At 43.0% G+C, this 26955-nt stretch overlaps 1 protein-coding gene across 5 annotated transcripts; it reads left to right on the top strand.

Moving 5' to 3' along the window:
- Nucleotides 1-5490: 5490 nt before the first annotated feature.
- Nucleotides 5491-26715, top strand: TAF1A (TATA-box binding protein associated factor, RNA polymerase I subunit A). 5 transcript variants are annotated; one of them, XM_014446079.2, is made up of 11 exons: nt 5491-5610; nt 7291-7467; nt 9211-9380; nt 13062-13175; nt 14420-14618; nt 17769-17899; nt 18854-19012; nt 19596-19662; nt 21469-21592; nt 23476-23630; nt 26240-26715. In XM_014446079.2, the coding sequence occupies exons 2-11, from the start codon at nt 7347-7349 to the stop codon at nt 26350-26352; spliced, it is 1353 nt and encodes a 450-aa protein (XP_014301565.1). In that variant the 5' UTR covers nt 5491-5610; nt 7291-7346; the 3' UTR covers nt 26353-26715. The 5 variants fall into 5 exon arrangements, with proteins under 5 accessions (XP_014301565.1, XP_023600718.1, XP_023600719.1 ...); XM_014446078.2 differs by having other exon boundaries at nt 5546-5610; nt 7345-7467; XM_014446080.2 differs by having other exon boundaries at nt 5546-5610; nt 7294-7467.
- The last annotated feature ends 240 nt before the right edge of the window (nt 26716-26955 follow it).

Below are 26955 nucleotides of genomic sequence, written 5' to 3'. Positions count from 1 at the left end.
ATGACTAGAGAGACCCCTCGCGATTCGAATAGCTACGCATGACCTTCCGGTTCTCCAATGACGCGATAGGTACCACTCAGACTCTGTTCAAGTCCTCCTGGCTCATCATTCGTAAGGAACCCTACGACCTTGGAGTCCAGAGAAACCGACCGTCCTTCAAATATTGAAGGTCCTGGTTGTGCGTTGATGTGTAGTTGATGGTCAGCATACCCCCCGGGATCTCCAGATCCGGTACTCGGTATCCCTTGAGATATAACAGAAGACATTCCTTGTCACTGCAGAGTTGTGCACGAAGGAAGCGCCAATCTATATTGCTCTCAGGACGGCTCGGCGTCCCCCACGTGCATCCCGATCTGGGATATACACCAATCACAATCCCGGCTCCCGCCGGCCCCGTTCTTGTCCCCGCTGGGACTCATTGTCCCAGATGCGGAGTCCTGCCGGAACAGCAGGGGGGGCCATGTCGGAATGAGGCGGGCTCAGATCGTGAAGGGAGCGGGGCCAGGCGCGAGGGGCGGGGCCGGGGCGGGTTGAGCTGCTGGGCTGACACGTCAGCACGGGCCCCGGGAGCGGAGGAAGGGGGTCTGGGAGGAGGACCCAACTGCCTTCTCCGCTCTCCCCGCACCTCCGCCCCGCGACCTTGGGTCCCTAACCTCCCACCTGTTGGTGCGATGGCGCGAGGTTCTCGAAGCCTCTCATTTCTGATCCGCACCCCCCATTCTTGGTTTGGTACCTCCTTTTCCCAACTATGAAATCCCACCCGCGGCCTGACACTGTTCGTCCCTGTTTGGAGGCTCCATCCCAGGCACCGGAAGGGGGGGAGGAGTGGAGTGGTGCGTTGGCGAGGTCATTAGAGCAGGTGGCGGGTTTGGTCTTTTGAGGGGGCCTGGGAGATGGAGATGGGCAATGGGTGCCCGTGCTGAGATCTGCGGGTGCGGGGGTCTTTATCCATAAGGGAAGAAGTAACTGAACTCAACACAAATGTGTTGAGCTTCCATTTTATGCTGCCATGTCATGCCAGGCACCGGACAAAATACTGGGGTGGTGTGCAAAAATATGTAAGTCAAAGACAAGATATTTGGCCCTAAGGAAGCCCACAATTCAGTGGAAACCAACTGGCATAAAAACGACTAATGATGCTGTAACTGGTTTGGTCCAGTGGATAGAGCGTCAGCCTGCAGACTGAAAGGTCCCAGGTTCGGTTGGGGGCACATCCCCAGTAGGAGGTGTGCAGGAGGTAGCTGATCGATGTTTCTAACTATCTCTCTCTCCCTTCCTCTCTGTAAAATAAATATATATATATAAAATATATATAAAAAAAACGACTAACGAATCAATGTCAGACTAGGCGAGAGCTAATGGCAGCTAATATTATTTTCCTTGGGAGAGGATAAGTTATTCTAAGGCCTTTATATGTATCAATTCATTTAATCTTCAAAACACTTTTTTGGTGTGCTGCGGACTTTTAGTAAGTAGTTCATGTGTGTCACGAGATAAGAAAGGTTGAAAATCACTGATCTAGAATATACAAAGCACTCTTAAAATTCAATAATAAAAAGACAAATAACCTGACGTGTTATAAACCAGGTTAATCCTAGTAAAGATCTTGGTTAAAAAGAAAAACACTGTGATTGGTTGCAATACAGTGAGTCAGAAAAAGCAACAAACACACATTTCTTTACCCTGTCAAGTCAGCCTGCACAGTATCATTTCCTACGCAGCATCTTGAGGTCTTCCTTTCTTCTCTCTTCCCAGATTTCTGGCTTTTGTGTCTAGTGCACAAAATTAAAAAAATAAATAAAGGGTTTCGGCATAGGAAGGCTGAGAACCACTGGTCTAGTGTCTTCCTGTGTGGTCAGTGTCTAGGAGATGGGCCCACCTTTTACACCTGTGCCCAAGGAGCCTCCATTGGGCTCCACCTCTGAGGGTGGAGCATGACTCCGGATCCTCATCATATTCTTTAGAATGGAAACTCCTACAAGATCAACAAATCTCTCCTAATACCAACCATCTCTCTTAGTAAGAATGGGGAGACGGCCGAAACCGGTTTGGCTCAGTGGATAGAGTGTCGGCCTGCAGACTGAAAGGTCCCAGGTTCGATTCCGGTCAAGGGCATGTACCTGGGTTTCGGGCACATCCCCCGTGGGAGATGTGCAGAAGGCAGCTGATCGATGTTTCTCTCTCATCGATGTTTCTAACTTTCTGTCTCTCTCCCTTCCTCTCTGTAAAAAATCAATAAAATATATTAAAAAGAAAAAAAAGAATGGGGAGATGGGAGGGAGAAAAGAACCCTGGCACACAATTAGTGCTAAAATGTGTTTGGGTACAAATTCTAAGCACTAAAGAGTTCAAAGGAGGAGGAAAGTAAATGATGGCGGTGGGATTTGAGTTCGGTCTCGGTGAGTAAGTAGGATTTAGATTCTAAAAAGACAGGAAAGGGCAAATTGAAGAAAGCAAATAATACAAACCAGAGCAGGAAGCAATTTTTAAAGGACAGGAAGGAGACCTTATCTTTCTAGAGCAAAATGATCCTATTAAAGAGAACTGGGAGATAAATTTGGGTGGCTAGGGTAGGTCAACTTATGAAAATCAAGCAAAAAAAAAAAGAAAATCAAGCACAAGAATTTAGACTTAGTAGAGTCAAACAGAGAAAGCTATCAGACTTTAAGTAAAGGAATCATAAAACTGAAGTGAACTTTAAGTAAATATCCTGTTCTGAAAGCCAGGGAGAATGGAGTTTTGTGTTAAGCATGGCTAGTAGGGTTAAATCCTTCCCCGACATCAAAAAGCATGTCAGTGCCGTGTCAAAGGGTATGTTCTACTAGGAGTGAGTCATATGCAAGCCAAGGTCTTCTATCAGCATGTTCTGTTTGTCCAGTCCTGGTAAATGTCCCCATTTCTATTGTACAAAGAAAGAAAGGCAAACATCTGAAACTGCCACTAATATATACAGTAAGCTCGTATGTAAGTTCCGGTTTCCGGTTCTGCCTAATTTACCTTGGCGCTATTTTCACAGAAGTCAAATATTTGGTGCTTTGATACAAATGCAGAACAAATTCCAGGGTGGGACCTGTACAATTCAACTTCCACAGTGTAGGCTGGCTCATCCATTATAGTTTTCAGATATGAATTACTTTCTTACAGGACAAGAGTGGAGGCAGGGAATGTAGTCAGAAGAATTAAGCTAGCTGTCAGGAGTGCAATGGTGTGACCTGGGCGAGTCATCAATTTTTCTGTGTCTTAGATTCCTCATCTATAAAATTGGGGCTAAATGTTAACACTTCATGGTGTTTCTTTAAGAAGCAAATAAGATCACATATTAAAGGTTGCCCATTTATGTTGTTTAAAAATTTAAACAGCAAACATATCTGGCTCTTAGCCAACAGCTATGGTTGATGGTGCAACAAGAGTCTCAGCCAATCAATGACTTGGTCACAAGGGAGACATTTTTAGATGGAACCTACCACTGGACACCTCCCTTCTTACTAAAAGTCAGCGTGGCAGGTAGCAACCTCCCAGGCTGTGCTTGGCAGTTCAAAGGCGCCTCCTGGAGGAGATACTAAGAACTGAGAGGAAGAAAATAAGTTTTTGTTTTTTTTTTGAAAATAAGTTCTTGATGTACAAGCACAGACAACCTGTTAACAGATCACACATCCAGACAAAGCAAACCTTCAGAATCCTCAGCATTTTAATCTACACATTCAGTATAAAATTAGGAACAGGAACATAAATGCTATCATGAAGACTATTCAAGTGTGGATGTCGAGCAATTGCATACAGGAAGAGTAAGAGTTTCCTGCAAGTATAAAAGTATATCCCTATCAAAAGATGAAGAAAAAAAAAGTTCATCCCTATTTAAATATGCATCGGATAGGAAATGATATGGAATGCATTAGAGGATGAATGAATGACATCAAACCAGAATGATTAAATAATGGATCTAAACCTGATATTTCCCTTACGTCTCACTGACTCCCAAGACCAATGCTGTCCAATAGCAATATGATGCCAGCTACAAATTTAAAATTTCTACAAGTGACATTAGAAAGGTAAAACAGCCCTAACCGGTTTGGCTCAGTGGATAGAGCGTCAGCCTGTGGACTGAAGGGTCCCAGGTTCCATTCTGGTTGTGGGCACATCCCAGTGGGGGGTGTGCAAAAGGCAGCTGATCAATGTTTCTCTCTCATCGATGTTTCTAACTCTCTATCCCTCTCCCTTCCTCTCTGTAAAAAATCAATAAAAAATAAAAAAAGGTAAAACAAAGCAGATGAAACTAATTTTAATAATACATCTTATTTAATACAATACATCCAAAGCATTACTGTTTCAATTTGTAATCAATGTGAAATTATTAATGAGGCATTTGACATTATTTTATATGAAATCTTTGAAATCTGGTATGTATTTTACACTTACAGTGCATATTAATTCAGACTAGACACATTTAAAGATAGCACAGCTCAAGAAGGCAGGGATTAAAAATTAACATCAGATCCATACCATATATTTGTACAGATCTGTACATTATTCTCCATATACTTATTTTAAAGAGATGAAAAGCTTAAAATTGTGTTTTAGAATTTAACATATTTTGGCCAAGCTCTTTTGGAACTATTGCAGAAGGAGAAAGAAAGATGGTGGTTATCTCAAGATCCACCAAATTTTTTTTTTTTTGTAATCAGAGGTTGAGATTATCGTTGGGATATTTGAGAGTTTCATTGCCATTTCAGATGAATCTGAAGACCTTAATAAAAAGTATAAGATAGTTATCCTTATGCTCCTAGTCATAAAGTGCTAGCTATGCATCTATTGTATATTTCTCCATAATTATCTCACACACATTTACCATTGGCCTCTGCGTTGCCAGGGCTGTCTTGCCTAGGACTCCTCTACTTTCCGTTATTTCACACTTCGCCACCCTACTTTCCACCCCTATTTCATAAAAAAGTTTGTCTATGGTCCTCATGACAGCGACTCCAGGTGTCAGCAGAACCACCACTGCTGAGACGGGGGGGGGACAACAAAAGTCTTGCCCAACCTTTGGGGAGGTAGTCAAGGGTCCCCTAAATTCAAAACTTAATTTTAAGAAAAGAGAACAATGGTTTCAAGGAAGCAATGGAAAGGCTATGCACATTTGCTGTGCTCGGACCACTAACCACTTGCCCTCCGGTCGCCCCAAAAGTCTCCCATTTTAAGAAAAGAGAACAATGGTTTCAAGGAAGCAATGGAAAGGCTATGCACATTTGCTGTGCTCGGACCACCAACCACTTGCCCTCCGGTCGCCCCAAAAGTCTCCCATTATTCCCACGCCAACAGCCTAAGGTGCAAATCTGGAGTGAGTGCCCTGGGAGGGCGGGAGTTCGCGATCACTTCCGGGTCACCTGGGCGGGGGAACGGGCTGGGGGTCGGATCGAGCCGCGGACAGCCAAGACTGCGCCGCCGCAGGAGGAGTTAGGGGCGGGGCTGCGTCTGCGCGTCGCCCGCGAGCCGGGAGCGGGCTTCGCGCATGCTCACACGGAGCTCTGGCTAACTCCACTTCCGGTGTTTGCTCTGGCTGCGTCGGAGCCGGGGCTGCGTTGGGCGGTGCGAAGAGAGGCCCTGCTGCCGGCGGTGAGTGCCGCGGTACCCTCCGTCCATCACCGCAGGCGGGAGGGTGGAGGGACTTTGGCGAACTCGGCAAATGCATGACGCCCCTGCAGCCTTGGAGAATTTGGAAAGGGAGAGCTACTGGTTAAAATGCATGCGCGTGGGGCTCAGATTCTGGTGCCATTTAAAGCCCATGCTCCCGACTCTAGAGCTTGGTTTTGAAAGATCTACGCAGGCAGTGGCTGAATCTGAGGCAGAGTCACTATTCGGAAAGCGAGTGCAGGAAGCTGGACCCAGTGTGAAGGTGCTGGTGGACCCAGTGTGAAGGTGCCGGCGCAGGATTGCGGAGAAGGGGCAGATGCAAGGGCCAGCAGGCAGCCGTCAGCAGGACCTAACGAGCCATCGGAGTGGGGAGCGAGGAGAGGGCCCTGAGCATCTTTTAAAAAAATATATTTTATTGATTTTTTTTTTTACAGAGAGGAAGGGAGAGGGAGAGAGAGTTAGAAACATCGATCAGCTGCCTACTGGGGATGTGCCTGCAACCAAGGTACCTGCCCTTGACCGGAATCGAACCTGGGACCCTTCAGTCCCCAGGCCGATGGTTTATCCACTGAGCCAAACTGGTTAGGGGAGCATCTTGAGGGTTAAGTCCAGACTCAGCTGGGCATAGGGCTGTCCTAGATTCTTTCCCGCCCTCACTTCTGCATTCCAGTCCCCTCCTGCGCACAGACCCCAAACTCCATTCAGGCCAAGTAGTTTGAAGTTCTGGTTCATAGAATATTGCCCTCACCTTGCTTGTGACGTCAGGCCAGGTTACGTTTCTTCACTAAGACCCTCAGTTTTTTTTTTTCAACATGAAGATGGGAGAAAATAATAGTATTTACTTCAGGGTGTCTGTAAGGATTAAATTAGATGATTTATACGCCCGATGTATAAAAAGGGCCCAGTAGATGTTAACTACTACTATTACTGTTATTATTGTACTGTTTTGTTATTATGCATTGTTTTGCTGTTTCTCCCTTTATTACATTTTTAAAAATTAAAAAAAAACATATACCTTTATTTGATTTGAGAGAGAGAGAGAGAGAGAAACATCAATTTGTTGTTACGCTTATCTATGCATTCATTGGTTGAGTCTTGTCTGTGCCCTGACCCAGGATCAAACCCCAAACCTTGGTGTATTGGGTGGGTGCTCTAACCAATGAGCTACCTGACCAGGGCTGCTGTTTCTTCCTTTAGGTTTGAGTTGTTTTGTTTTTTAAATCAAGGGGCAGGTAGCTTATCTATCTTGGTGTTTTCTTGAAACATAGTTTTTGTCTGTTTTTTTTGAATGGGTCATTTATTTTGGTTGTTGCTGACAAATTTATATGTATATTTTTATTTTTTTAAAAAATATATTTTTATTGATTTCAGAGAGGAAGGGAGAGGGAGAGAGCGATAGAAACATCAATGATGAGAGAGAATCATTGATTGGCTGCCTCCTGCACGCCCCGCACTGGGGGTTGAGCCCACAACCCAGGCATGTGCCCTTGGCCGGAATCGAACCTGGGACCCTTCAGTCCGCAGGCTGACGCTCTATCCACTGAGCCAAGCCGGCTAGGGCCCAAATTTATGTTTTTAAAAGGAATTACAGGATACAATTAATTTTGCTGATCAAGTGTTATTTGCTAGATTAAGAAATGTCTGTTTTTCTGTATAACCCAGAAGGCTGTGGATTAAGACGTGCAGAAAGTACCTGATGTTCTCGGTCTGAAGTAGGTATGAGTGATTTCAGCGAAGACTTGCTGAGGCCCACGGCAGAGGATGACCCAGCGGAAACCAGTGTCCGCCCTCGTTCAGGAATGTGTCTTCCTTGGCTCCAAAAGCAAGTAGAAAGTGTGGGTAAGTAAAATACCCTACAGCCATTTTACCCTCCATGCAAGGGAGGATAAGATCCCATATGAATGCAACATGAATAACCAAGCGTGGTTCACTTTTCAGGATAGGAATACATAGATGACAATTTCTTATGCTACAGCCAAAAAGAAATAAAAAAATAGATGATTTTTTGTTTTAGAATTCTTTTCCTTTGAATTAATAATAGTCAGCATTATGGCAGATACACATGTCTTTTTCTTTTTCTTTTTCCTGAGCACTTACTATATCCCTGACATTGGCTAAATTAATCTGCTGTAAATCTACATGCTAGGCATTTTATTTTATTTTTAAAAATATATTTATTGATTGATTTCAGAGAGGAAGGGAGAAGGAGAGAGTGATAGAAACATCAATGATGAGAGAGAATCATTGATCGGCTGCCTCTTGCACACCCCCTATTGGGGATCGAGCCCACAACCCAGGCATGTGCCCTTGGCCGGAATCGAACCTGGGACCCATCGGTCTGCAGGCTGATGCTCTATCCACTGAGCCAAGCCGGCCAGGGCGATGCTAGGCATTCTAAAGGTGAGGAAACGGAATCTCAAATGACTTTAAGTGCTGGATATGTTAGTCATTCACTTTCTCCTCCATTTTCACCTTAAGGCAACTCATATTGCTTTTGTTCACGAAGCCTTGACTGTAGGCACAGTTCTCTAGGAGATCAATTTTAGGAAAGAGTACGGGAGGAAGTTGATTGCTCTAAAACTATGTTTGCATGTACCTGTTAGTCTGTGAACTCCCAGAGTAAGGGTGCCTGAGCTGAAAGACTGCTGGCCCCTGGGGGTCCCCTAGAGGTATGGAAAGGGAAGAGGAGTGGCAGTCTGCAACCAGTTGCTCCTATAACAGGGTTGTAACTAATTCCAAATATTCTTAATATGAGTATTGTCAATTCTTTTATTTTTAAATCTTTATTGTTGAAATATTACACATGTCCCCTTTTTTTTCCGTATTGTCAATTCTTTAGAGATCTAAAGAATTGTTTTAGTCTAATTTGCATTTAATGTCATTGAGTTACTAGGAACTCAGTTCTTAAAAACATTAAAGCCCACCTCTTGTTTTCAGAACACTGGAAGGTACTAAACGCCCTGCTTGCCTAGGATGGCCCTAATGATTTCTACACATTCTAACGACTTGAGACTATGCGTTTGGGGCCCTCTTGGACAATTCTACTCAGATTGTTTAGTACAAGAATGAAAGGGTGATGGAGTCAGATTTGAAGGGTTTGTTGACTCTGGTAGAACATCAAATTACAAATCTCCCCATTAGACATTTTTTTTTTTCATTTGCTAAAACTAGTTAAAATAGTGTTGGAGAGTTTGTTTTAAGTGAAGCTAGCTTTGATATTTGGGATGGGCTGGATTAAGGTAATACCCACTGTTCTACTTGTTAACACTTATGCTTATCAGAAGTAAGTTTTTGAGCTGTTGAATTGGGGTCACTGGGTAAAAGACTCCTCTCTTTGCCCAGCTGGTGTGGCTCAGTGGTTGAGCAGAAACCAGTGAACCAGGAGGTCATGGTTTGATTCCCGGTCAGGGCACTTGCCCAGGTTGCAGGCTTGATCCCCAGTAGGAGGCATGCAGGAGGCAGCCGATCGATGATTCTCTCTCATCATTGATATTTCTATCTTTCTCCCTCTCCCTTCCTCTCTCAAATCAATAAAGTCATATTAAAAAATACATAAAAGACTCTTCTCTTTAATCTTTATAGCGACCAGAGGGAAAAAGGAGAAGGATTTTGCTCAGACAACAAGTGCCTGTTTAAGTTTCATCCAAGAAGCCCTGCTGAAGCATCAGTGGCAGCGAGCAGCCGAGTACATGCACAGTTATCTGCAGATCCTGGAAGACTCGGACAGCAACAAGAGGCAGGCTGCGCCCGAGGTGAGGCAAGGGCGAGTCTGCGGGAGAGGTTACTGATCCCTGGGAGTTTCAGCTTCTTTTGGCAGAAACGGTTCTGATCTTCACCACATTTTCTTCGTCTCAGAAGATGGTGGTTTTATGGATCTAACTTCTAAGGCCAGACTCTGGAGTCCTCTTTTTTTTCTCATGTCCCATCTCCAAACCATCAGAAAGTCCTGTTGGCTGTACTTTCAGATTCCCTGGGGTCTGACCAGGCTGCCCCTGATCCAGGCCCTTGCCATCCCGCTGAGACCGGTTTGCCCTTTTCCTCCTCCTGGTCTGGTTTCAGCACAGCAACCAGAGCGACGCTTTTTTTAATTTTACAAAGAGAGAAATCGTTTATTTATTTATTTACTTATTTATTTATTTGCTTTAATATATTTTTATTGATTTCAGAGAGGAAGGGAGAGGGAGAGAGAGAGAGAGAGAAACATTGAGAGTCATTGATCAGCTGCCTCCTGCATGCCCCCCACGGGGGACCAAGCCCGCAACCCAGGCATGTGCCCTTGACTGGAATCGAACCTGGGACCCTTCAGTCTGCAGGCTGACGCTCTATCTACTGAGCCAAACCAGCTAGGGTGAGAAATCGTTTTATTCACACACCATACAGTTCACCCATTTCGATGGTATACAGTTCAGGGTTTTTTCATAGATATTCACAGAGATGTGCAACTATTACCACAATCTAAACGTGGACATTTTTGTCTCCCCAAGAAGAAATCCTCTACGGACTTGCATTCAGTCCCTGTTTTTCTCTTCACCCTCCCCCGTCGTCCCCCCGCCCCCCCAGCCCTGGCAACCACTAATCTAGGACTTTCTATTCTGGAGATTTCATGTAAGTAGAACCATATAATGTATGGCCTCTGTGAGTGACTTCTTTCACTGTACATGATGTTGTCAAGGTTTGCCCGTGTTGTAGCGTGTATTAGTACGTCATTCCTTTTTATTATTGCAAAGCAGTGTTCCATTATATAGATCATAGCTCATTTCATGTGTCCATTCATCAGTTGTTAGACATGTGGATTCTTTCCACTTTGTGGTTATTGTGAATAAGGCTGCTGGACACTCCGTACAGGTTGTGGTCGGGATGTTTGGGTATGTACCCAGGAGTGGAATCGCTGGGTCGCATGGGAGCGGTTTAATTTCTTGAGGACCTGGCAGACTGCTTGCCAGAGCGATGACACCATTTGACCCTCCCACCAGCGGTGTGGGAGGGCTCCAGGTTCCCACATCCTTGCCAACACTTGTTAGTGTCTGTCTTTTGAGTAAAGCTGTCCTAGTGGTTGTGAAGGTGACATCTCATGGTGGTTTTGATGTGCTCCCAAGTTCTGTGACTAATGAACATGTGGCCTCAGCGTGATCCTTTTAAAACATGATCCTGCTGAAGACCCGGTGGCTTCCCATGTCACTGCACGTAGAAGCCAGCGTCCTCCTGATGCCTGCGTGTGCTACATGGCTTCCCTCTGCCCTCCCCCCCCCCCCACCTCTCTCTGACCTCATCTGTCACTCTCCTTGTTTGTTCCCCTGCATCCTCACCGCCTTCCTTCTCTGACTTGGACAGGCTCTTACTTGCCTGGTTGCCTTTGCCTTAGCTGTTTCCTTCACCTGGAAAGGTCTTCAGGACTCACTCTAGCATTTTCAACGGGGCCCAACGTGACTACAGTTGCCGCTGTACACCCCTCTCCACCTTCCAGCTGTCCCTCGGGTCCCCTTATCCCACTCCATTTGTTTCCCATAGTTTTTGCCAATTTAATTACTGTGTTTCTTGGTTCTTGTCTGTCTCTCTACAGTAGAATGTAATTTCCAGCAGGGCAGGGCTCTGGAACGGTGCCTTGCATATACGGTTAAATTTGTTCAGTAAAAAACAGTTTGTCCGAAATAGTTTCATCTGGAAATCTCAAATAGCTTTTATTTATTTATTTTTTAAAATATATTTTTTATTGATTTCAGAGAGGAAGGGAGAGGAAGAGAGAGAGAGAGAGAGACATCAATGATGAACGAGAATCACCGATCAGCTTCCTCCTTCACGCCCCACACTGGGGATTGAGCGTGGAACCTGGGCATGTGCCCTGACCGAGAATCGAACCTTGACCTCCTGGCTCATAGGTCGATGTTGCTCAACCCCTGAGCCACGCTGGCCAGGTTACAGTAACCACTGTATGAGTTAGATATCTAATAGAGCCAAAAACAACCTGAAAGAAAAAGTTTTCCCATTGATTGAAACTTCAGTTTATGGACTAACGTTTCATGCACCTTTAGATCACTGGGCAAGTCACAGGCTCTTTTTGTCCAGAGTTTGTTTTGTGAAGTGAGGGACTCGGATCAGGGGTTTCTAGGCGCTTGTTTGGCTCTATTGGAATCGTCTAGGGCAGCGGTTCTCAAACTGTGTATGGGTTGCGACCCCTTTGGCGGTCGAACGACCCTTTCACAGGGGTCGCCTAAGACCATCCTGCATATCAGATATTTACATGACGATTCATCACAGTTATGAAGTAGCAACGAAAATAATTTTATGGTTGGGTCACAACATGAGGAACTGTATTTAAAGGGCCAGAGGGTTGAGAACCACTGGTCTAGGGCTTTCGTTGGACACGCAGATTCTGGGGCTCCGTGCCAGGTTTGAATCCGAGTCTGAGTCCCTGCAGTGTTTATTTTTATTTATTTATCTTATTTTATTGATTTTTTACAGAGAGGAAGGGAGAGGGATAGAGAGTCAGAAACATCAATGAGAGAGAAACATTGATCAGCTGCCTCCTGCACGTCCCCTACTGGGGATGTGCCCGCAACCAAGGTACATGCCCTTGACCGGAATCGAACCTGGGACCCTTGAGTCCGCAGGCCGACGCTCTATCCACTGAGCCAAACCGGTCAGGGCTGCAGTGTTTAATTTTAACGGGTAGTTCTTGTGTACAACCAGGTTGAAGTCCACTGTGATAGGTAGTCTCCACGTTCTCTTTAGGCTCCAAAAGACTCCAGTCTGGCATTCTGCAAAGGAGATCTTGACCTCTCTAAGCTGGGAAGATGCGTTTTATGGTTACACCAAACCACCAGTCTGTATGTTTATAGAAATAACGGATTTAAAATTCACTAAGTTTACTTTCAGGTCAATGTTACTGAATTACTTTAAAGTGGGGTAAGAGAAACAGAGATTCACCCCCATGGAAAACAAAGAGCTCCAGGTTCTGTCAGCAGCATGGCGGTGCCATGGGGAGAAAATATATTCTATTAAAATCTGTCTGTAGCTGATACGCATTCTTCGATTTGAGCCCTAAATGTAGGTTACACATAGCCAGTATTTAGAAAGCTCGCTGGGATCTCAGGAAGTATCCAGTCTATTGCTCTCATTTGGTTTTTCTCCTATGTTAGTTAAAAATGTTATCTTCAGTGCATATCTCAACTGCCTGCCTTCTTTAGTCGACTAATTTAAAAATGGCACTATCATAGGTACCTGGGATTTTAATCGGTGGGAAAGTTTTATTCACGTGTGATACAATAGTAGTTTCACTGGGTGAAGTGTAGTGAAATATTGATGGAGGTGGTATCTAGGAAAAGAAACTGTAGGTTGCTTTTGAATGAAATAATCAGAAAAAAAATAGCTTTCTTAGGCAGACTTTGGTTAAGGCAAAGATTTTACATTTTTGTTAGTAATTTCTGTTTTGACAGATTATTTGGAAACTCGGAAGTGAAATTCTCTATTATCACCCCAAAAGCAGCGTGGAGACTTTTAATACCTTTGCAGACAGGATGAAAAATATTGGCGTCTTGAATTACTTAACGGTAAGAACGTGGGCTTTGTGAATTTACCTTTGCAGTGTTCATTTCAACAAAACAGCTGGTCTCAGCAGTGAGATAAGTAGTCAGGTGAAAGGCCTAGACCAGTGATGGCGAACCTATGACACGCGTGTCAGAGGTGACACGCGAACTCATTTTTTGGGTTGATTTTTCTTTGTTAAATGGCATTTAAATACATAAAATAAATATCAAAAATATAAGTCTTTGTTTTACTATGGTTGCAAATATCAAAAAATTTCTATATGTGACATGGCACCAGAGTTAAGTTAGGGTTTTTCAAAATGCCGACATGCCGAGCTCAAAAGGTTCGCCATCATTGGCCTAGACAGAGTGTTAGGGACCTGGATAAATAAGAAGCTGAAAGGAAGCAGTGCTGTGAGAACCGCCTACTTCTCTGTTTCCTGTCGCCTACCTTGACCTCTGAGTTAAAATACCTGCTTGTTCTATGTCTCGAGCTGCCCAGACCAGCCCTCTGAGTGGCCACCTTCTCATCCTTTGCTCAAGTCGCTTGAGCTCTCTAGCAATCGGCACTTTTGGAAAAGGATTGAACTAAACAAATTGAGAGTTTGCATATGTGAAAACGTTTCCCCCCCAGCTTTATGGAGATATAATTGGCATATATCACTGTGTAGGTTTAATGCGTACAGTGTGATGATTTGATCCATGTACGCATCATGAAAGAGTTACCACAATAAGGTGAGCTGGCACCTCCTTCCTCTCACATAATTACCGTTGTGTTGTTGTTATAGTGAGAACATTAAAGCTCTACCCTCCCGGGAACGTTCGGGCATACAATTCCGCATTATTAACTCTAGTTACCGTACTGTATATTAGGTCCCCGGAACTTACTCATCTCATAACTGAAAATGTGTGCCCTTTGACCAACATCTTCCCGCCTCCTCCACCCTCGGCCCTTGGCAACCACCAGGCTCCTCTCTGTTGATGCAGCTTTGGGGCAGCATCTGAGCCAGGACACAGGCTCTTTCCCTAGATCGCGCGGTCCTCTCTTTGTAAGCTGACATCATTTTACTCTCACCCACCTCGTGCTGTTCCACACCCCTTCCCTCTTTGCTAGATGGAAATTTTGGATGACGGGGACAGTGTTGTTACATCATGTGTGTCCTGCCAAGATCTCGGCCCAACATACGTCCTATGTGTACTGAGCTTTCTGACGAACGGTGTTCTAAGCGCTCAACACGTCATGGCGCATGTTCTCGTTATGGTTGCAGATCTCCTTGCAACACGCGTTGTACCTTCTGCATCACGGGATGTTCGACGACGCCAGCAGAAATCTCAGCCAGGCGGAGACGTGGAGATACGGTGAAAAGTCGTCTTCCCAGGAGGCGTTAATCAACCTCGTTCAGGCCTATAAAGGGCTCCTGCAATATTACACTTGGTCTAAAAAGAAGAAGGAACTGTCCGAGCTTGGTGAGTGGGTACCAGTGAACTGTTGGGGGATAATTCTGGTTCAGAGGAACACAGGGATCTTAAGGAGTAAATCGAATCCCCGACCACCCAGCCGAGCTTTATCCAGATGTTACAGAGAGCAGATGTTTCTATGGATGTAAAATTCTCCATCATCTTTTACATATTGATGTATCAAAAGCCTTTTCAGACAAAACTTAGATGATTCATAAATTAAGTTTATGACTATTTTAGATTCATTGCTGTTTTTAAATATGATTTCCAGGAAAGGTGATCATTTTCTTTGCATATCATAAATGTTTCTTCTTGTGGGTTTAGAATGGGGTTTAGTGTGTTTTATAATGTTGTTTCTCAGAATACTATGTTTAAAGCAGGGGTCCTCAAACTTTTTTAAACAGGGGCCAGTTCACTGTCCCTCAGACTGTTGGAGGGCCGGATTATAGTTTAAAAAAAAAACTATGAACAAATTCCTATGCACACAGCAGCGGCAAAAACACCTAGCGGGCTGGATAAATGTTTTCGGCGGGCCGCATGTGGCCCGCGGGGCGTAGTGTGAGGACCCCTGGTTTAAAGAATAGAGCAAGATAAAGTTGTTTCATCTCTGTACAAAGGTCATAACAGACCATTTTCTTTTCTTTTTTTCCCCCAATATGTTTTTACTCATTTCAGAGAGAGGAAGGGATGGGGAGAGAGATAGAAACATCAATATGAGAGAGAATTATTCATCGGCTGCCTTCTGCATGCCCCTACTGGGGATGGAGCCCACAACCCGGGCATGTGCCCTGACCGGGAATCACACTGACCTCCTAGTTCATGGGTCTACATTCAACCACTGAGCCACACCAGCTGGGCACAGACACTTCTTTGGATCAGACCAGAAACTGACCATGTGTCCGTCTCAAACTTGGTTCCCTTTCTCTTACTTTTTACTGGTGATGGTATCCTGTGCTAGCGCCGCATCTGTGTTCTTTAAAGCTATAGGCTGTCTTCATTTCCTTTCTCTTGTTTAGTTCTTCTCTGTAGCTTCTTTTGGGATTAACCCCTTTTTAATCCAAATTAAAATCAGGACAGTGGTTTTCTCAAGACAATGAAAGGAAAGGCACGTGTAGGGGTTCTTGTTTTCTATCCAAATCTCAGTCTTGGTATTTATTGTGTCGTGTGTGGTAAGCAGTGTTTTCTTATTATGCTTATGAGATAAGTAGTATTTCCTTGGTCTCTGGTCGTGTGATTTTGCTAACCTCAGAATTCCCTTCCCTCTTCCTACTTCCGACCTCTCCCAAGACCCTTCTGAGGCACGTCTTCATCGTGATAACCTTGTGTGGTCGTCATGCCACCCCCTTACCCAGAATGCCCTCCGCCCATCAAGACTCAGTAGACCCCTTATCCTTACACTTGAACCCGGTAGATCAGCCTCCTGTGCAGCCTGTGTTATTGGACTCTTCGCCTCTTGCTTTGTAATTGCTCTAAGCTTTCCCCTGTGTGTTTTCTGTTGTATCTCCCTGTCTGCACCAGTCACATCTTTCGAGGTCCCGTGTCTGTCTGCTGTTAATTCAGTTCACCTCGCTACAATGCCCGCTGCGATATTTTTTTTTTAAAAAACAACAGGCTTGCTGATGTTGATGAGGTAAGTTTTCAGTTCAATATTTACTTTCTTACACGTGGTTAGGTAGAACTGATGCAAATATTTGATGACAGAAGCCGTTGGAACCTGGCATTGACACCATCTCCCCCACGGACAGATGGTCCAGGCCCTTCCTGCAGCTGAGCCGTTCGTTGTTCTGTAGCAACAGGAGAGGAAGATGGGATGACACGTGGAGCTCTTTACACGCCTTCCAGCCTCCAATGTCTATTTAATAGGAAAAAACCTATGGCTAGTTCTCCTAAGCTCCTAAGGACATAGCACATAACCATCCCTTGCTGCTGCGGTGGCCTGCCCTGGTTGGATTTCATGCACTTGGCGACTGGGAACCTCCTTCCACTGGAAGTTCACACCCAACGTAGACTTACTCAGGGATCTGCCTTTTTGCTTTAAAATGTTTTTCTAGCCCAGCCGGTGTTGCTCAGTGGTTGAGCGTTGACCTATGAACCACGGTTCGATTCTGAATCGGGGCACATGCCCGGGTTGCGGGCTTGATCTCCAGTGGGAGGCGTGCAAGAGGCAGCCCATCGATGATTCTCTCTCCTTCTCCCTCCCTTTCTGAAATCAATTTTTTAAAAAAGTTTTCTATACCATTTCTTACCTGCTTTCCTCTTATCACCTCGTTTTCAAGTCCATATTGATACTTATTCAGTTGATCTACTGGGGAGAGAATACCAATCCCTCTTTTTTGGGGGGATGAGTTAGTTTTTTGGTTAAAATGTAGCACTGGTACCAAAAAGTATTTTGGTCGTCTGTTAGTTGTTGCCTTTGAAAGACTGACTTTCTTTTAAACATTTAAGGTTGTGAAATATACAGTAAGTGCTCACTTAACATCGTTGATAGGTTCTGTGACTTTAATAAGCGAAATGACATGTGATAAAACCAGTTTTACCACAGGCTGATTGATATAAACAAGAGTCAAGTTCCTGTGGCATGTCATCAACAGTCTAACGAAATGATGTTGAACGCAAGATATTATTTGAGGATCTGCTATATGACTCGATGGGATATAGAATGGAAGGGATATAGACAGAAAAAAAACATATAAAACAAATGTGTGGTAGAATGAATAATTACAAAACAAACATCCATGTACCTGCCACCCAGGTTAAGGGGCACAGCATTGCTGTCACCATGAAGTCCCCCACTGGTGCCTCTCTTTCCATTGCCTTGAGAAAACCACTGTCCTGACTTTAATTTGCTAGTATTCTGTTGAGGATATTTGCATCGGTGTTTCTAGAAAGACTGGTCCCTCATGTTCTTGTGTTGTCCTTGTCTGGTTTTGGTCTGAGGGTAATACTGGCCTCATAGAGTATAGCTGGGAAGTGTTCCCTCTGTTCTTTTTTTGGGGAGGGGGGCAGGGGAAGAGTTTGTGAAGAATCAGTCTCATCCTTTCAACGTTTGAATTCACCAGCAAAGCCGTCAGGGCCTGAGCTTTTCTTGTGGGTAGTTACTGATTGCTGATTCTGCAGTCAGTTCTGAGTGATTCTTAAAAGTCTTTGATCTTTGATTAGATGAGGATGACTATGCTTACAGCACAGCCTCTCAGAACATGTTCAAGCACAGCTGGAAGACGTCCACCAACTTCTCTGCATTGATTCAGACGCCCGGAGTTTGGGACCCTTTTGTGAAGAGCTATGTAGAGGTAAGTAGACTTTTCATAACATTTTATCAGTTTCCTTTTTACTATAAGCCTAACCTCTACTGATCAGAAGGAAACGAATATTTAGAAATTGTTAAAAAAAAAAAAAGTCTCTCTTTTTGGCCTGAACATTTTTTGTTTATTTTACTAGTATACTGTAAATGCTACTTTTGTATGTGTTTACTGCTGGATAACATGTCAGGGCCATATATTTATAAAATAAGTCACAATATAGTTGTAAATGCCAACTCCATATTATTCTTATCGAGCTTAAAAGAAAAGCAGAAAGATCTTTTATGACTCGATGAGATGTAGAACGGAAGGGGACAGAAATCTGAAATTAGGTCACGATATATCGGGTGAAGAATAACGGCTGTCACCCCAGAGTCATGATGGAAGGACGGGGGGCCTTGGCCCCAGGCACTGAATAAACCCTCACACTAATTGGCTTTGTGAATGCTTCCTGAGTGCTGAAGTGGTCATTGTGTTGTCAGAAGAGCATCTCTGAGGCCGGATGCTGGTGAGCCTGGAAGTTTCCGGGTAACGTTGGAGTGGGATGAAAGGGACTGTACTTCCCACGCACCCCTTTTGTGGCTGACGTTACGTAGGGCACCGAGGCGAGTGACGTCCTGTGTTCTCTTTCCAGCCTAGAGTGCTCTGCTGTAAGCGCTTCATTTCTTATAGGAACAGTTCTTACGTGAAGTTGTTGCGTTTTTCAGTAACAAATAGGATAAGGATACAGTGGGAAGCCAGCAGGCCTTTGTTGTAAGCGGCCTCTGTCCTCCACAGAGGCTGTCACATGCTGCTGAGAGCAGAAACGGGTGTGACCACCATACCCCACTGCCAATGCTCTTTTTCAGTTTTATGACGTTTTTGTGCCCATCATTAACTTGTGCATTATCTTTCATGTAACTGTCTGACAGAACTTAGCTAAGATACTATGTTTTTTTTATGTAGATGCTGGAATTCTATGGGGATCAAGATGGGGCCCGAGAGGTCCTCACTAATTATGCCTACGACGAAAAGTTCCCATCCAACCCGAACGCGCACGTCTACTTATACAACTTCCTGAAGAGGGAGAAGGCACCAAGAGAGAAACTGATAAGTGTGCTTAAGGTATAGATTTTTTTAAAAAAGATTTTTAATTGGTTTTTAGAGAGAGAGGGAGGGAGAGGAATAGAAAGATAGAAACATCGGTGGGAGAGACATCGATCAGCTGCCTCCTGCACGCCCTCTACTGGGGATCGAGCCTGCATCTCGGGCATGTACGCCAACCGGAAATCGAACCGGGAACCTCATGGTTCATGGGTCGACACTCAACCACTGAGTCACACTGGCTGGGCCTGTGTGAAATAGTTTTCTTCCTTTATTTTTTTTTCCTCAGTTTTGACTTCTGAAAAGAAATTAAATTTTTAAGTGTGGTAAACAGTATAAAAAATGTATAAGGAGAAAATAAAAAGTCTCCATCTGTTTCCCCTACACCTCTGATTATCTAGTTATTATCAGTGATTTTTAAACAATAGCTTTACAGAGAATCCTCTCTATACCCGAATTGAAACTGGATAAAAGCTAAGTGTTAAATCCGTGATTCATTCACTGAAGGGCTATTCGCGAGTAAGAACTTTCTTTGAAAAGTAAGCTGACATTTGAGAAATGCCTTTTGAATGTGCAAATAACACAAGATTATCCTTTCTTCCAGATTTTGTATCAGATTGTACCGTCTCATACACTGATGTTGGAATTCCATAGGTTACTGAGGAAATCAGGTGAGTCCTGTGTGTTTTACATCCCTGTGGGCAGACACGCTGTGGACGAGGGTGTCAGCAGCCCAAGGACCCTGGGCCAAATCCATTGCTCACCAGCCACTCCCTGCACTGGCGTGGTGTCCCTGGTGTCCGTGGGTCCGTGGCTGCTTTTGCACTGCGGCAGCACAGAGACCACGCGGCTCACAAAGCCTACATCAGGGCTGGGCAACCTTTTTGTGAGTGCGTGCCCAAACCAGCAAAATCTCTGACTCAAAATTCTTCTGCGTGCCAACCCTAATTTTTTGAGAACATGTTAACGCCTACTTGATATCTCTTAAGGTGTACGTATATGAAGAACCCTTGAAGAAATAATAAAATTCATTCGAGCGACAAAAACACAGTATATGATGATGAAAAATACATTTATTTTTTAATGTATACATGTACACTGATGGTCCGACAGAAAACTTTAGGACTCCGTTTGATTTTATCAGTGGGACTTTTGCTGCCGCATTACTGATGACAGAGATTTTACATCAGGTTTCTATTTCGTGACCTTCAGAGATATGCACGAGCTACTACTTTCATCCATCAGGCTACTCCTATTACGAGACTTAACACAATTCATCACTGAGAACAAAGATTCATAATTGTAAACGGAAGATTATAAGAGAGGGTTTCGCGTGCCAGCAAAAGTTACTGGCGTGCCATGTTTGGCACGCGTGCCAGGGGTTGCCCACCCCTGGCCTACATGTTTACTGTCTGGCCCTTTACAAATAAAGTTTGCTGATGCTGCTGTAGCATGCTAGGCAACAGTCGGCCAAAGAGAAGTGGCTGTAGTGTATATAACTCGCCTCGTTTCGATCACTGCTGCCTTGCACCTCCATATAGAGAAGAATGTAGCTTCATAGGGAGAAACCAGCTTAAGTCCAGGAGGTAGCGAGCCTGTCTCATGCCCTCTCTTCGTAGGAGACAATGTGTGACCTGCCCACACAGGGCAGGCGCTTTAAACAATGTTCTCGGTGTAGGCAGTTGATCCTCGATCAACATGGGTTTCAGCTGTGTGGGTCCACTTACATGCAGGATTTTTTCAATAAATGCTGTAACCCTCATGATTAAAAAAAAATAAAAAAAAAAAAAAAACATATATATATATATATATATATATATATATATATATATATATATATATATATATAGATTGATTTCAGAGAGGGAGAGAGAGAAACATCAGTGATCAGAGAGAACCATTGATAGGCTGCCTCCTGCACGCCCCACACTGGGGATCGAGCCCACAACCCGGGCATGTGCCCTGACGGGGAATCCATCCGTGACCTCCTGGTTCATTGGTCGACACTCAACCACTGACCCACACTGGCCGGGCATGATTTTCTTAATAACATTGTCTTTTCTCTAGCTTACTGTATTGTAAGAATACAGCATATAATACACATAACAGACAGAGGATGTGTGATCGGTATGACCTCTGGCCAACAGTAGGCCCTTAGTAGTTAAGGGTTTTGGGAATCAAAAGTTAGACGTGTGTTTGACTGTGGGGATGGGGGGATGGATGCCCCTAACTCAGGCATTCAGTTGTATAGCCCATTCAGAGATGAGAATCCACATTCCGACATTAGTAGCATGGACTGAATTATTAAATTTTCCAGATTCTTCACAGGAGAGTACGAGTACAATGAATTGTTTTAAATTTTTAGCTGAATTAGAGGGCTTATGGTTCAGTAATATTGTATCAGCTGATGAAATGTTTGTTTTAGCTTTGTGTGCCTCAGTTTCTTGTGTGAACCCTAATTGCTGTGACCATTGCAGACAAAGAAGAGCACCATAAACTGGGGCTGGAGGTACTATTCGGTGTCTTAGATTTTGCTGGATGCACTAAAAACATGACTGCTTGGCAATATTTGGCAAAATATCTCAGACAGATCTTAATGGGGTAAGTAAGAGACGCATGGTATTTATTACCGGGTCAGCATAACTAATAGTATTTCCCAATATTAGAGCTGATAATGTGTCAATTTTTAAGCAAATAAGGGATTTGCTTAAATTTTTGGATTTCATTTTTAAAAAAATATTTGTTATTGCTTTTAGAGATAAAGGAAGGGAGAGGAAGAGAGAAAAACATTGATAGGCTGCCTCCTGCACGCTCCCTACTGGGGATTGGGCCTGAAATCCAGGCAAGTGCCCTGACCGGGACTGGAACCAGTGACCTTTCTTGAACTGTGTCTTCTGCTGCTTTCTTCTGATTTTATCAAAAACAAGGACACATAAATTCACAAGTATAACATACAAAAATTCTCTCAAGATTCTTTTACGTTAACAAAATAAGTACCACTGTTAGGTTAGGGAATATGTTGGTTTTCAACTTGGAAATCAGGACGAGGCGGGGTCACTCCCACTCCTTGCTGGACTCTTATAAAGCTCTTTGGGATTTTCATGTTATTAACTTCTAAGATCACGTGGGAAGCAGCTTTCTTCCCAGCTGTTTTCAATAGTTTTCAGTGGGGTTTTAAGGCCTCATAAGATCATGGAAGGTTATTCATTCAGCAAATATTTCTTAAGTCCGTTGTGAGCTGGGAATCAAAAACGATGACTTTGATCATAACATCATTAGTGTCACATTTTTACTTTGTGAGAAGAAGGGATTTAAAAAAATTGTTTCAGCCCTCGCCGGTTTGGCTCAGTGGATAGAGCGCCGGCCTGTGGACTAAAGGGTCTCAGGTTTAATTCCGGCCAAGGGCACATGCCCAGGTTGTGGGCTAGATTCTCCCAGTAGGGAGCATGCAGGAGGCAGCCAATCAATGATTCTCTCTCATCATTGATGTTTCTATTTCTCTCTCTCCCTTCCTCTCTAAAATCAATTTTTTATATATATATATATATATATATATATATATATAGACACACACACACACACATATATATATATATTTTAAAAAAATAGTTTCTTTAATTCATTGTATCCATTTTGGTTGGTCAGGAAGTTCATGATCAGTGGGAACCTGTTTCAGGCTTCAGATCTGACCTGATCCTGGGGATGGAACAGAGCTGATTATAAAATGTTTTTGGTGTTCTATGTTGACATACCATTCTGCAGATCAAAAGCCCTGTCTAAACCCCATGTGAACCCCTGCTGACCATAAGATTCTTGAAGGCAGAGAAATGTCCTATTCAGTTGTTGAACCTGTAGTTCTGCCACAGGACACAAATAGGTTCTAAATGTGTATTTGCTCAATTAAATCATTCATGAACCCTTAGCCTTGTCCGGTTCAGCTGTCAGACCTGTGTGTTCATGCATTTGTATGATAATATCTGCATCCGGATAGGAATTCTTTGCAGCATGTAATTTACAATGAGGTTTTAAACTTTTACGTAGTAATAATAGCTAACATTTAAGGAACATTTGCCAGGAGCTTTCCATGAGACTGCTGTATTGCTGGACCCGTTTAATCCTGATAACAATGCTATGAGCCGGTGCCATTAATATCCTCAAGGAAACTGAGGCTCAGAGAGGTTACCCACCTTGGCCAGGGTCACATGGACAGCGAATGGGAGATCTGGGATTTGAATCAGGATTTTGACTTCAGAGTCTATGGCATTAACCACTGCGCTATACTGAGCTGGCTATTTAGTTCAATGGAAAATAGGGCATAGAGATCAACGAGAACCAGACGGATGTGGTTTCATGCGTGTGCCCTCCCACTGCCAGACTCAGACGTTGGTCTGAAAACGCCTTCCTCTCATCGTTCATAGGCTCTGCTTCAGTCCCCGTTCTGACAGCGTAGATCCGTCTCCGACATTGACCTTTTTCTTTTCCAGAAGTCACCTTGCCTGGGTTCAGGAAGAGTGGAATTCCAGGAAAAACTGGTGGCCAGGCTTTCACTTCAGCTCCTTTTGGGCAAAAAGTGATTGGAAGGAGGACAAAGCTTTGGCTTATGAGAAAGCTTTCGTAGCTGGAATATTGTTAGGAAAAGGTACGTGTTTTCTTTTTATCTAAAAGTCTCTTCTAGACGATTTTGAAATACGAAGTATGACCATTCTTGGATCAGACAGCTCACCTACTGTGGTACCTTAGGTTGTTTCTGTGTCTTGGCTGTTGTGAATGATGCTACAGTGAAATAGGGATACGTATATCTTTATGATTGTGTCTTAAAAAATATTTGGGGTAGATACCCAGAAGAGGAATTGCTGGGTCATATGGCAGCTCTATTCTTAATGGTTTGAGGAGCCTCCATTCTGTTTTCCATGGAGGCTGCATGAATTTACAATCCTACCAGCAGGGTTCCCCTTTCTCGGCATCCTCTCCAACACTTGTTACTTCTTATCTTATTGAGAGTAGCCATTCTACCGGGTGTGAGGTAGTATCTTATTGTGGTTTTGATTTGCATTTCCCTAATAGCTAGTGAGGTTGAGCATCTTCTCATATATCTATTGGCCATCCATATGTCTTCTTGGGTAAAGTGTCTGTTCGGGTCCTCTAAAGACTCCACCAAAAGACTATTAACAACAATAACTAAATATAGTAAAGGTTGCAGAACACAAAGTCAGTGTACGGAAATCTGTTGTGTTCCTGTATACTAAAAATGAAATATCAGAAAAAGAAAGGAAAAAAACACACAATCCCATTTGCAGTTGCAATGGAAAGGATAAAATACCTAGGAATAAACTTAAAGGAAGTGAAGGTCCTATACACAGAAAACTACAAGAGATTGTTGAGAGAAATTGAAGACACAGAAATGGAAAGATGCGCTGTGTTCATGGATGAGAAGAATTAGCATAGCTAAAATGGCCACGGTGCCTAAAGCAAGATACAGATGGAGTACAATCCCCATCAGAACTCCAGTGGCATTTTTCTAAGAAGTAGAACAAAAATTCAAATTTGTATGGAACCACAAAAGACCCCAAATAGCTACAGCAATACTGAGAAAAAAGAGCAAAACCACAGGTATCACACTCCCTGACTTCAAATTACCCTACAGTAATCAAAACAGTAAGGTATTGGCAGAAAAATAGACACACAGACCAATGGAACAGAATTGAGAGCCCCAAAATCCACAGATATATGGGCAACTCATTTTTGACAAAAAAGCCAAAAACATACAATGGAGAAAGGAAAGCCTCTTCAATGAATGGTATTGGGAAAATTAGAAAGCCAAATGTTAAAAGAATGAAACTAAACTGCTGTCTGACATCATACACAAAAGCTAACTCAAAATGGATTAAAGACTTGAATATAAAACCCGAAACAGTAAGATACATAGAGGAAAACATAGGTACTAAACTAGGGACCTTGGTCTCAAAGGGGATTTTGTGAACTTGACCCCAAAAGCAAAAATAAATGAATGGGACATCATCAAACTAAAAAACTTGGTGCAGCAAAAGAAATCAACAAAACAAAAAGGCAGCCAACTAAGTGGGAGAAGATATTTGCAAACAATCCTGATAGAGGCTAATACCCAAAATATATAAAGAATGTATACAACTCAACAACAACAAAAATAAACAATCCGATATTTAAATGGGCAAGAGGGCCTGGCAGAACTTCAAATGGGCACCAGGCACCTTTGGCAGAGTTCTAGGACCACCATCCAGCTACTTGCTAGGTGGTTAGAATGACTAGATAATTCCTGATCTAACCTGTCTATGGTTTATTTATTCTAATGCTTTACATCAAGGTTTTCTACAGATAACTTCCTTATTATTATAGATGCCTCTTTCGCTGCTTTTACAAGCTAACTTTGTGAAGGATTCTAGCCCTAACCAGTTTGCTCAGTGGATAGAGCATCGGCCGGGGGAACTGAAGGGTCCCAGGTTCGATTCCGGTCCCAGGCACATGCCTGGGTTGCACGCTCGATCCCCAGTAAGGGGTGTGCACGAGGCAATCGATCAATGATTCTCATCATTGATGTTTCTGTCTCTCTCTCCCTCTCCCTTCTTCTCTGAAATCAATAAAAAAATATATTTAAAAGACAACAACAAAAAAGAGAAGGAATCTAGAATAATTTGCTTTTGGAGAAGGCTCATTTAATATGTGAATGCATATAATATGCATATCACCTAAGTAAGGGTGTGGGAGGCAGCTTAGAAAACCAGCTAAAGTTGACGCTTTAATGTTGATGGACCAGAAACATCTTCGTGTGTAGCAAGCAGTACATTTCATTGGCGATGCTCTGAGAGTGTGCTTAGGTATGTTGGTATAGACCAGTGATGGCGAACCTATGACACGTGTGTCAGAGGTGACACACGAACTCATTTTTTTGGTTGATTTTTCTTTGTTAAATGGCATTTAAATATATAAAATAAATATCAAAAATATAAATCTTTGTTTTACTATGGTTGCAAATATAAAAAAATTTCTATATGTGACACGGCACCAGAGTTAAGTTGGGGTTTTTCAAAATGCTGACACGCCGAGCTCAAAAGGTTCGCCATCACTACTATAGACAGTAAAACTCATTCTGTTTCCATAATCATTAATATGCCAGGAATGAAGCAAAGCTAAAAATGTAGAAGTATATTTGAAGGATTTGATAAGTATTAAAACTATTTTTCTTTATTTTGCTTTCTTTTATTTATTTTTTAGGTTGTAGATATTTTCGGTATATTTCAAAACAAGATCATCAAGACTTAAGGAAGAAATTTAAGCGGATGAAGAAGTTAGTGAAAAAACACAGTATTGTAAATCCAGGACCCTGATACTGAATTTTAGTTATTTCAGATTAGTAGCTACAGGGTAGTAGCTTAATGGATAATTATTGAATGTACTTATTTATTTGGTGTTTTAAGAAGGTAGTTTTATATGGCTACAAAAAAGTTATTTTTATATATCTTTATATTTTCTCTTACTAGTAGTTATAGCTGGAGAAACAGTCTCACTACCTTTGTTCTTGGTAAATATATTTCCTTTTTGTACTGTTAAATATAATATTTATTAAGGAATAATCTTCAAATAAAATATATATTTATTTAATTAGAGAATACACCTCTACAGCAGTTATTGTTATTTGCAGATAATTTGCCTGACTTTGTGCAATAAGACATAACTGTGGGGCTGTTAAATGAATTTATATTCTTATTTCAGATTCTAAGTGATCCATGTTGGATTTACTATCATGACAAATATTTTGGTGATGAGTTCTGTGGAGAAACCAAGAAAGATCTAGAAAAGGACTCTCCTCTTTCTCCTTTGGTGTTAACACGGGACAGTTTGGGGCTGAGTGACCTGATTCTAGGAGAGGAATCTGGGTCAGAGAAGGTGGAAGGGCTGGCTGGTTTCAGCTGGCGCTGGCTTAGCTTCAG

The sequence above is a fragment of the Myotis lucifugus genome, unplaced genomic scaffold, assembly GCF_000147115.1.
Source record: "Myotis lucifugus unplaced genomic scaffold, Myoluc2.0 scaffold_500, whole genome shotgun sequence".
Lineage (NCBI taxonomy): Eukaryota > Metazoa > Chordata > Mammalia > Chiroptera > Vespertilionidae > Myotis > Myotis lucifugus.
Note: the sequence above shows the minus strand (reverse complement) of the source record. Positions and strands in the feature narration are given on the sequence as shown.